General features: G+C 38.9%; 1 protein-coding gene across 5 annotated transcripts in view; it reads left to right on the top strand.

Annotated features, from left to right (window-relative positions):
• LOC105466678 (polypeptide N-acetylgalactosaminyltransferase like 6) overlaps positions 1-12,228 on the top strand; it is a 1,213,852-nt gene that overhangs the window by 985,824 nt on the left and 215,800 nt on the right. For all 5 annotated transcript variants that reach the window (XM_011715760.3, XM_011715757.3, XM_011715758.2 and 2 more), the window contains one exon: positions 1,550-1,733. In XM_011715760.3, coding sequence (XP_011714062.2) covers positions 1,550-1,733 — 184 coding nt within the window. The remainder of the gene's footprint in view (positions 1-1,549; positions 1,734-12,228) is intronic.

The raw sequence follows: 12,228 nt of genomic DNA, 5'->3' as shown, positions 1-12,228 counted from the left end.
TTTCTAATCAATAAATAATTGTTGAAATATGAAAAGAATGACTGGATGGATAAATGGATGGATGGATAGATGGACGGACGGACGGACGGACGGATGGAAAGGCATATAGACCTAGAGGGGAAAGTGTTCACAAAATTCTGTGGTTTCCATCCCTGTTTCATCAGTGTCATCAAAATAAAGCCACTTATTATTACAACCAGTAAAACCTTATGCTTTTTATCCTATGCTTAAGAGAAACAAACTTCTGAAGCAAACAGATAGTTTCCTTACTGCAGGAACTTTATCCCCAAAACAAATTATATTTACTCCGCAATCTCTGGGGAAACAAAATATGATATGGAAATAACCAAACTTCCTAATTGTGCTAAATGATATGTTTTTTATTTGTTTATTGTCACATCTAAAGGTCTTCCGAATAACAAGAAGCTCTGCCTATTAGACAGCACTGGTCTGTTACAATAAATATGAACTAAATTTACATTCTTGGAAAGAAAGTTTCCTCACAGATAGGTATTCTAGCTAAACCAAAGGATGCAAATGCCAGTGCCCTGTGCTACCTGTTAAGTCATCACAATAACCATAGCCACATAGGAAAGGAAGGTGCTGGAACTGAATAAAACAAATCACCTCTCTGCTACCATGAGAACAATCGAACAATCGAAAGGTCAGGTTTGAAACTGGATTGTTAAGCAGAGGTTGCATCTTGGTTATTGCTCTCAAAAGCTGCATAACCCTTGACAAGTTATTTAATTTCTCTAATCTTACCTTCCTCATACATTGGGGATGGTAATAAATTGGGGATAACAATAATAGTTACCCTACAGGGTTGCTAAGAGTATTAGGAATAGCATGAGAATAAATCACTTGGTAGTTACTCAAGAATTTAAGAGTAGTAGAAGTCATCGCAGTAGTATAATATCACGTAATACTTTTTCAAATATGATGAGGGAAGAAAATGTATAGCTTTGATCAACAGAGTTTAGCTCCAAGAACAGCGGCAAAATAGGACTTGGAAAAATCTCTGGCAAACCTGAGAGCAAAGAATTCTATGTATGATCTGTCGCATTTATAGGAGAGCAGCCACCATGATTGTTATGAGATTAGATGCCACAAGATCCATGAAGTTAAATATTCACATTTTGGAACCTCCGGAAAGCAGGCCAGTATTTTCTCAGCAGGCTCCAGCAGTATGCTTGAAAGAACACAACTACTGTTTATACTCTGCGCACGTTGGATGCACGATAAAATGACAGATTGGGGACAGGTCAGAGCAAAAATGTGACACAGGGAGAGCTAAATGGACTTCTGCAAGTCTCTCTGGGACATAACTTTCTTAAAGGAAAATACAACAACTCTCATTGGACCTAACTGCTGTCCCATCACGTTAAGTCCAGAATTCAGAGATTCCTGAAAAGTGCTCTAAGGATGACAGGGAGCCAAGGCTACAAGCGTTATGCATTAGTAGGGGACTACAGGCTTCTCTTTGCTGAAAAATGATAGATGACCTAGGCAGGCATGTCATTTCCTATTTTGTGCTTTCATTTTTCAGACCAAATTGCACTAAACCACAAAACCATCGTGTGTCCCATGATCGATGTCATTGACCACAATCACTTTGGGTATGAGGCACAAGCTGGGGATGCCATGCGAGGAGCCTTCGACTGGGAAATGTACTACAAAAGAATCCCCATCCCTCCAGAGCTCCAGAGGGCAGATCCCAGCGACCCTTTTGAGTGAGTAGCAGCCAAGGGAGGGGCCAAGGGAGTGAGGGCAGTGTTAAACCTGGGCTCAAGAAGACAATTATCTCTAACAAAATGGAATAAAACAGGTGGTAAGATGTGCAAAACATCAGAGAAAGGTCAGACCTACACCCTGTAGAAAATTAAAAGCTGTGCTGAATTCATGGATCACTCCTCCTTAAACTTTGCTAAACATGAAACTATACAGATGAAAGAACCACAAAAATGCATAAACAGAAAATACATATAGAAGGAAGGCATGTTCCCTTCTAAGACGCTTTCTTATTTTCAGGTGTCTCTGTTCTTTTGACTTTTCCCTAAAGGATTACTGAAAACAACTATTTTGTTTTTCTTTTATTAGAAATTGATATAAAATATGAACCAGTGTTTAAGCCTACTTTCTACACCCTGTTGGAAATTGTTTACCTATAATGGAAGCGTGCTCCTAAGCAGGTGTTCCCACAACTGAAACATGGGGAATTCAATCAAAGTGATATATCCAGAGTCAATTATCTTTGATAATCCTGCCCCTAATTTAAGTACATACTGTACAGAGAAGAAGGTACAGCAAAGATCTAATGATTAATTTCTACCAAACGACATCCCATTTTTTCAGTGTGGACATGAGAAATATGCATTTAAAGAAAAAGAAAAAAATATGTATAGTTTAGTTTGACAGACTATCAAAACCATTCATAGTAAATGGTAAACTTTTTCCAACAGTTAGCCCAGAGATAACCCAAGGCATACTATATATCTATTCTTCCTACTGCACCCTTTGACATCATTAAAATTGTTATTTAAAAACTATTATATATGTTTTTCTTAGTACAAGAAAAATAGATATATCTGTGATCAAGCTTTGCACACTCTGAGTCCATTTAAAATGCATTAAATATTATTGTCTTTTCACCAATAATATGGGCTGTAAAAGTTTGCAGTAAATAAGCTACTGAGTACAAAAACCACTTCTCTGACACTAACAGTTTAAATTACAATAACATTTCAAAATTATCAGGAAAATGTTTCCTACACTTCTAGTCTTTAGAAAAATGAACTCCTGGGGAAGCAAAGGGAATTTCAGAAGACGTTAGCTTGATACCACGCTAGAGAAGTCGTTTCTTTTGTAAAATAAAGCGCTCTCATTAAATATCCAGAGCTTCTGGAGTTCAGCCTCTTTTGACTCTCCACTTACTGGAGAGTTTTTGAAAAGAAATAATAAAGGACCTTTATTACTTCCTCAAATGCTTTGGCCAAAATTTCACAGATATTCAAAACTACTAGAAAAGCTTTTTAGTAATCTAAGCAAAAGCGTTTCTAATAAGCATTTGAAGTGGGCTTAGCTGAAAGATGCTCTTCAGACTTCTCTGAAGGTAACCATCTGAAAATCTTGACAGAGAGGGGCTTAAGGTGGGACGAGTGACAAGGGTGTGAGGTGATGCATATGTTGATTAGCTTGATTTAGCCATTCCACAATGTGTACATATTTCAAAACATCATGTCGTACATCATAAATATATACAACTTTTATATGTCAGTTTAAAATATAGCTGAGAAAAGAAAATAAATTTAAAACATTTTAAATGTAAAAAAATTTTAAAACATGCATGTGGAGAGGAGTACAAAAGGCCTTAACCATGGTAGAACTGTTATTAGATGCCGGTCCACAGCAGAAGAGCCACAGTTAGGCCACTACAATGCGAAAGTACCATGTTTTAAGGGCTGGAACTCACCCAGGCTGGCTTCCCAAATGCCGTGATAGTGACTGGTTATCATGACCTTAACTTTATTTGCACTGTGATCGCAGAGTAGGGGTCCTGCTTCCTGAAACAGTGGGATCAAAATGCTATCAGAGGAATCTGCAGTGGAGACAATTCTAAAAGCATTCTCAGTGCCTGTATTGACAGTCAAAATTTTTGTCAGGCTGACTCTGACTGTGGCTATTACAATATCAAGCGCCTTGCTTAACCACAGAGCTGGCAGAATTGGTAACTTTCAGAACTAGGTTACCTCTTGTTTCTGTCACCTACTTAGGTGGTTGTTGAACTGTCAAAAATTGCATTCATCTATTGCATATTACTATCTTTCTGCCTTAAGTCTTATTGATTCCTAGGAATGTGGACACTTTAGCCTCCCGTAATAAATGTAACTTGTAGGAGGTGTCCACTTTGATCTTACAAACCGTGTTTGCCGTCCTGATAATAAAAGAATGGTTACCCAAGCAGCTCTGAGCAGTGTATCGGCAATTTCATTATCACGGCAGTCACCTGAATGTGCTCATAAACAGACAAGCTTTAGGCTACAACTTGCTTCTCTAGCTGTAAAGCTTTAAGGTGCACAGAATGAAGGCAGTCTATCTATACATCTTTCTTACAGTCTTTCACGTTTCAAGAGGCTGCTGCCAAAGAGTGTGGTTTTCTGTGGGAAGACGGGGAGAGGAGGCTGAGAAGCTGGGAAGAAGGGAAACAAAGAATGTGCAAACATATCGCAAACCCCAGGACTTTTCATACAATAAGGATGAAAAATGTATCTTTCTTTAGCAAGTTTATCAAATGTCTTATGTGACAAGATTTGAATTATCTCATTTATTCTGCCATTACTTGAATTTTCAATGACTACTGATTAGAGCAGTGTTTTTCAACCTGAAAATTCTGTGAAAGTAGTTAACAGTATTTAATTATTAATGAATTGGATTGAATTCAATTGAAAATTTTAGAGTGTTATACTAGTGGGTAGGTATAAGTGTCATTTCTCAAATATTCAACTTCAGTTATAAGGTATATATGAACCTGATGTCATATAAACTGTATTTCTTCACATATACTACACAATGAAAGAGGTCAACATCTACTAACTTTCTAAACTAGGAATCAAGACCTTCAACAATCTGTCTAGAAAAGAAAAGGAAAACTCATGGATAACTTTGAGCATTAAGAAAATATTTACTGATATTTACAAAGGGATCCTGTTTTTCAACAAATTGCTACTAGAATGTAAGAGAAAAAGCAACATTCTTGATACAAATTATCATATAGTGGTCATAACTTCTATTGGATTGGATACATTTAAGAAATATTTTGGCTGGGCATGGTGACTTGTGCCTGTAATCCCAGCACTTTGGGAGGCCGAAGTGGATGGATCATTTGAGATCAGGATTTCAAGACCAGCCTGGCCAATACAGTGAAACCCCACCTTTACTAAAAATACAACAATTAGTTGGGCATGGTGGTGGGCGCCTGTAGTCCCAGCTACTTGGGAGGCTGAGGCAGGAGAATCACTTGAACTCAGGAGGTGGAGGTTGCAGTGAGCAGAGATTGTGCCACTGTACTTGAGCCTGGGCAACAGAGCCAGACTCTGTCTCCAAAAAAAAAAAAAAAAAAAGAGAGAGAGAGAAATATTTTGGGGCCAGGAGCAGTTGCTCTCACCTGTAATCCCAGCACTTCAGGAGACCAAGGCAGACAGATTGCTTGAGCCCAGGAGTTTGAGACAAGCCTTGGCAACATAGCAAAACCTTGTCTCTATGAAAAAAAAATAATAATAGTGGGGCAGTTTATTCAATTTTGCATGACTATAGTCCCAGCTACTTGGGAGGCTGAGGTGCACAGAACACCTAAGCCTAAGAGGTTGAGGCCACAGTGAGTCATGATCGCACCACTGCATTCCAGCCTGTCTCAAACACAAAAACAAAACAAAATTAAATTAAAATAAATTTTTAATTTAATTTTCTAAATTAAATATTTGGGGTTATTTATTAAGGAAGAAACCAGAATGCTCCCTCTTTCTGATGGCTTTTATCATGATGTAATGCCTTGAGAAAATTCTTGTTATTCATGGCTTTTAGATGGTTTTCTCATTACTGGTCCATCTTGAAATCAGGGCACTTAAAAATGAAAGACTTTTCTATGTGACAAAACATAATATGCTCCTTCAGCCATGATGACAAAGAGAAAGATGTTCGTTTGCTTTCTAAAAGTTTAGAGTGGGCCCGAAGAAATTATCTTGTCCAAATTCCCTTCAATGTGAGCAACCATTAGACGACGTCCAAGACAGGCATCCAACCTCTGCAGTAACTCATCTTTAAAGTAAATTTCCTACCTCAAAAGATATCCTTTCTATTAGACTTATTGACAGACACATTTTCCCTCGCATGAAGAAATTCTGCCTTTCTGATCCCAAATTGTCCTACTCGAGGTACAAGGAATATTGAATTGGTCTTTAATGACAGAGCTATTAGAAATATTTGAGAACAATTGCCATGCCCATACTACTCAAGAGGGAAAACAACAAAACATTTTTCTTTTCCAGGCTACATATTTTCAGTTCTATCACCATGTTTTCCAGGTCTACTAGAATCTTGTAAAAGTTCACACTCGTTGATGTAACGCGTCAATATATGTAAATTCACTTCACTGCTGTAATACTACTAACGTTTCTCCAACTTGTCTCCAAGGGCAGCATGAAATAGTCCATCCAGTATATCAGGTATCCAGACCCTAATACATGACTCTGTCAACTGTAAAAATCAAGTTAATTTCTAGAGAATGTATGCAGGTTCCTAGATATGCTTCCTTTTGCTAAATACAAAGAATCGATTCAGCAGTTTATTCAATTTTGCAAGTTGATTATATTTTTCGGAATCCACCTCTATTCTGTCTTTGTGATTGTGGGAAAATTATCTTTGCACTGCCAGTCTTCCTCAGATAGATCTTCACAATTCCTTAAAGACTTATAGAACTAAGAGTTTTAATCACCGTCGATGGAATTCTTGCCTAGACTTATTAGTGAGAACTGACATTCTCTATTTTCCATCTATTTATACTACCAATTTCCAAAATGTTTAAAATAAGTATAATAAATATATGCATACAGCAATGGGGAAAAAATTCACAGGCTACAATCATCCTTTTTTTTTTTTTTTTTTTTTTTTTTTGAGACGAAATCTCACTCTGTCGCCCAGGCTGGGGTACAATGGCAAGATCTCGTCTCACTGCAACCTCTGCCTCCCGGGTTCAAGAGATTCTCCTGCCTCAGCCTCCTGAGTAGCTGGGATTACAGGCGCACACCACCATGTCTGGCTAATTTTTGGATTTTTAGTAGAGACGGGGTTTCACCATGTTGGTCAGGCTGGTCTCAAACCCCTGACCTCATGATCTGCCCATCTTAGCCTCCCAAAGTGTTGGGATTACAGGCATGAGCCACCACACCCAGCCACAATCATCCATTCTATTCTCTCAGAAACCACTATGTTCCATAGACATATCAGTCTGAATTCAGTAATTCCTCAACCAGGGCCAATATCTAGCCTACAAATGTCCCTAGGCACGGATAGCAGTAGCTGTGACCCATTGCCAAGGACCTCAAGGTAGGCACTTCAGACATGGAAGATCCTCTGACATGGGCCAAAGGTGAGATCCTTGTGAGCTGGTTCTGCAATCCAGAAGTGTGAGGCATAGCTCACGCTAAAATGGAGAAAATTCTACCTCTCTGCTACAGAGAGTTGTATCACTGTCACACGGAAGTGGAATGCTTTCTATAGATTTACTGATAGTACCTCCCTTTGTTCTTCCAAGGGACACCGTGCAGAATTTGCAGACTCTCTTTCTTGTATAAGAATGTGAGAAAGTGCTGATGTCAACACCGTGTGAAAGTCAGTGGTTCTTAGGTAACAAATATAACTTTCTGCTAAATGTAGGCTTAGAATAAAATCAGTAAAAAAGTACAAATAATCATAAATTCATCAAGCTAGAAGAAACCTTAGAGACAATTCAACTTCTCATTTTTTATAAAAGAGGAAACCTAAGCTATACAGTCTAAATGACTTATCCAGTGTCACCACCAGCAAATTTAACAGCTACTACTAGAATCTGGGGTTGCTGACTCATCATTCCATACTATTCTTTCTTTCACACATGTTGATGGAGGGGAAATTAACAGTTGTTAAATGTCTACTGCTATGGGTCAGGCACTTTGCTAGGAAATTTGCATATCTTCTTAACCCATTTAATCCTTATTTCAAGCCTATGAAATATGTAATTTTTACAAATGAGATGATTCAGGCTCATAGAGGTGAAGCAGTTTTCCCAAGTTTACACAGCAAATAGGAGTAAGAACGCAGAGTAAGAATTCCCACGATTCCGTGGAGATTTTCCCCTCCCATTCTACTTAGAGAAGACACATTCTCTAGTGGTTAAGGAATAATCATACTCAAATAGGGAAAAAGCCTTCAGAGAGTACAATTACTTCTTCCCTAAAACACAAGAATGCAGCTGATAAGTGAATATCGTAAAGTCAAAACATCACTAACCTTTACCAATCCTTACAGAAAGTCTTATTTCAAAACACGTTCAGGACACTGGGCCAAACAAAATCACTCCAGGTCTGCCTCATACAGATAGACCTGTGCCTGCATAAGGGTGCCCAGTGGAGAGTGTAAGTAAGGCTGAGATTGAGCCTCTGTTCATAATACCGAAGACCCAGGTTTGGGTTGACTAATCTGGAGGAAGAGGGGCTCTTTCTCCTTGGTGGGCATAGAAGCTCCACTTTTTTAACACAAAGGAGATAACAACAGATTGAGGATCAACTTACTTGATGCCTAGAATAAACTATTAGCTTTTATCAGAACCTTGTTGATGGCACCAATTTACCTTCAAAATTTTAGCATCCCACTTGGGTAAATTTCATTGAGGGTTAGGGGTACAGTAGCCTACTCAGAATTTGAAAATAAAGATAATCTGTTTTACACAAAACTCTTTCCACATAGGTTTTGACCCAATATTATTAATTCTACGTTTAATCAAAATCAGTAAAGCATGAAATTGATTTCCTATGGAAAAAGGGACTGGTCAAAACTGAATTTAATGTAGAATATAAGCTTAGAAGGATAACTTTGGGGGTTTTCTCCACTTTCATCTCTAAGTTTAATTAGATACTGTTCATCCTCCCTTTTATTCTCTCCTGCCCCTGTTAGGATACCTCCAGAGCCTGGAATATCCATTTGGTAGAGTGGGAGAACTTTGTTCATTTCCTGCTTCTCAAGTCAAGTCAATATTCTCACAAATTTTGCAGATCTTCATGAAATTGCTACAAATCTTCCTCCTCCTCAAAAAGTCAAATTGATACATAAAACTACCAAAGTATGTGCTCCTTGACCTCAACCTCCAACCATGTAATTCTCTATGACTGAGGTTTCAAAACTGAAGTTCCAAACATTTGAGGGATTAGATTAGAATCTATGTTAATCAGATTAGTCTAGAGACAAGTTCCAGGAGAGTTAACTAGGTCTTCAGCTCTCCACAACCACAACCACAGATCTTGCCTGAACTTCTCATTATTTCAGAAGCCCCTCAATTAAACTGGCCAAATAGTCTATTTAATGAAATCTGTGTAGTATGTAATATGAAAACTAACATCTGTTTAGCACTTCACCATATGTAAAGCCCTCACTACATTATCTAATTAACTCTATGTAATAATCCTTTTGAATGGGTTAAAGTAGATATTGTGGTTTTCTAATTTTGCAAATAGAGTGAGAACCAAATAAATGAAGAGACTATAATAATGAATAAGGGACAAAATCAGGACTCAAATCAACGCCTTCATTCATTCATTCAGATTTCAAATGTTAGGTTTAATCAACAGTCTCATAGGACTCAAGTTAATGCCTTCTTTTATTCATTCAGACTTTGAATCCTAGGGTTAATCAATAATTTTCTTTTACTCTCCTTGTAAGAGAAACTTAGGCACCCATTAAGTGAAGTCGTTTTGTCAGTTAATGTTTCATAGCGAGTTCATAATAAGAGCAGGAAAGGAAACAGATTGCCTTGTTCCCCATACTGTGTTCTTATCATTAGACCAAACTAGAGCTGATAGGTTGAAAATATCGGCTTTCAGTTACTAATGAAGGGAAATGTCAACAATGCCAGCTTCTGGTCTGTTTATAACAAGATCTAATTCAATATTTGACAACCGCAAAAGGACAAAATGTTTAGGGAAAAGACTGTCAAACTTTTAAATGGTGTCCTAATCTGCAGAAGGTGAGAATAAAGGAGTAGAAATGGCTCAAGTGTTTAAAAAACTAATCAAAATATTGAATAAAACCAATCTCCTTTGAAAGCCCAGAATAAACACTCACTGAAGATTTTTTGAATGTAAAGTAAAATAGTATAACACGGGCAGAGATGTTCCAAAGCAAAGTTGTAAATTACCCGTCTCTCCTTTTGAAGCCCCCTCCCCCATTGCTTGGCTCTGGAGACCCCTGGCTGCCCTGGGCCCCCAGTCTGCAGGGAAACCACATTTGACAAAGAAATTCTCCCTAGGGGTAGCAACAATCTCTTTTCCCTTGTCAGAATCAGAAATGACTGTTTGTTTCTTCCTTCTCCTGGTGGGTGTGATCTTTACCTCAAGAGGATGTTCCCTATGACTTTCTCCTTCCTTTAACAGTTAAAATGATATTAACAAGGCCTGGCGCGGTGGCTCAAGCCTGTAATCCCAGCACTTTGGGAGGCCGAGATGGGCGGATCAAAAGGTCAGGAGGTCGAGAGCGTCCTGGCTAATACGGTGAAACCCCGTCTCTAGGCCCCTGTAGTCCCAGCTACTCGGGAGGCTGAGGCAGGAGAATGGCGTGAACCCGGGAGGCGGAGCTTCCAGTGAGCTGAGATCCGGCCACTGCACTCCAGCCTGGGCGACAGAGCGAGACTCCGTCTCAAAAAAAAAAAAAAAGATATTAACAAAATTAATTCCTAAATTAGCAATCCCTGTAATTATTCTGCTGTACCTGTCTGCTTTTCTTCAGTTTGTCTTGGTCTCTTGAGATCTCTGGGTTCCTGGGATAGCTTGGGCTTTGAGACCTCCTCTTTCTGGTTCCTGACCATGTATCTGGACTCTTGAACTGCCTGTTTTTCACTGAGACTTCTGCAAGGGCCATTCAATCATAGGTAGCCTGGTAGGTTATGTGCACTATTTTAAAAGACGATGAGACCCGTTCATCCATCCTGAAAGAGGTGTTCACTCTTGCATACCAGCCACTCAGGACCATGGTCTCTGTGGAACTCCAGAATGCGCTGCTCTTCTCTACCCAAACCTTAGGGTGACTTGTGTTCTAACTATCCTCTGTGTTTCTTTGGTAACATCGCCTCTTGAACTTTGGGCTTCTGATCTCATTCTTGGTCTTGCTTCACTGCTGCCAGGCTAGATAGCTCCTCCATAGTCAGGCTAGGGTTTGAATTCTTCATGCCAACCACCCCTAGACCTCCAGAACCACCCAATAGTTATAGATAAAACTGCACCACCTAAGACATAGCAACGGCTCCCTGTGTGTTGAACTGCGAAGTTCACGAATGGATTGATGACTGTTTTTTGTAGAGTTTTTGTTTTTTTTTTTTTTTTTTGGTCCATTTACCTGTTATATGAACTATTATCCACTTTGTTCTGCTTCCCCAACTGGTGTCCTGAGTCTGTCTGTCTGTATAATGTGTGAAGGTAATTTGCTCTGTCCCTTCCCTACCCTTAAGATGTGACTTGACTTCATCTCATTTATTCCTTAGCTGGGCATTTTCATGGATTCTGTCCTCTAGGATATAATGCTCCACTCTCTTCTTTCTGGCTCCCTAGTCTTCTTTAACTGAAATCTTTCTTCCTTTAGCTAAGGGAGAAACTTCCATGCACCTGTGAAAATACTGTCACAGCCCCCTTCCCAGCACCTGAAGTTCAGCAATATTGATTCTGTCCCGATAACATGATCCCAGAGCATGGTAGAATTAAACAAAATGTTCTGCCATTCACCTAATCTTCCTCTTCCCTCCCTGCAGACAGGGCTATAGGCCCAAGGCCTGTATATTAGCTTCATTTCACTTCATTTTCTCACCCAAAGCTTCATTGCTAAAATATCACCTTCAGCTCTGCTCTCCTCTTTGCTTTCTTTCTTAGTTCAAAAACTCTTCTTTTTTCCTAATCATTTCAACATCAGTATTAGAATGTAAACTCCATAAGGTCAGGGAGCACAGTTTTCTTCCATTCAGTCATTCTTTTTGCCTAATCATTTCAACATCAGTATTAGAATATAAACTCCATAAAGGCAGGAAGCGCTGTTTTCTTCCATTCACTCAGTGCTGTGTCACTAGCACCTAGTCCCTGTGCATAAAAGACACCCAACAATATGGATTGAATGGATGAAATAAATAGTAAGGTTGGAAGAAGTGGTCAGACAAGGTTGTGTATATTTGAAAAAGAGATGACAGTTTTTCAGAAAAGGATGCTAGCTACAGAAAATGTTGTGGCAGGACTGAGCACAATTATTTATAGGGTGTCACCCACAGAGCAGTCTAAATAGAGCATAAATTCTTATACGGGAGTGTAGAAAGTAAAGAAGAAAAGGAAGAAATGAAGAAGACAATAGAAGGCATTTATCCAGTATGTAGAAGGAAGAAAGATGATAAATAAATATTTTAGAAAAACTCGAAGGCCTTCCTGAAGTCCTTTACACCATGAATGA

The sequence above is a fragment of the Macaca nemestrina genome, chromosome 3 (genome assembly GCF_043159975.1).
Source record: "Macaca nemestrina isolate mMacNem1 chromosome 3, mMacNem.hap1, whole genome shotgun sequence".
Classification (NCBI taxonomy): domain Eukaryota; kingdom Metazoa; phylum Chordata; class Mammalia; order Primates; family Cercopithecidae; genus Macaca; species Macaca nemestrina.
Note: the sequence above shows the minus strand (reverse complement) of the source record. Positions and strands in the feature narration are given on the sequence as shown.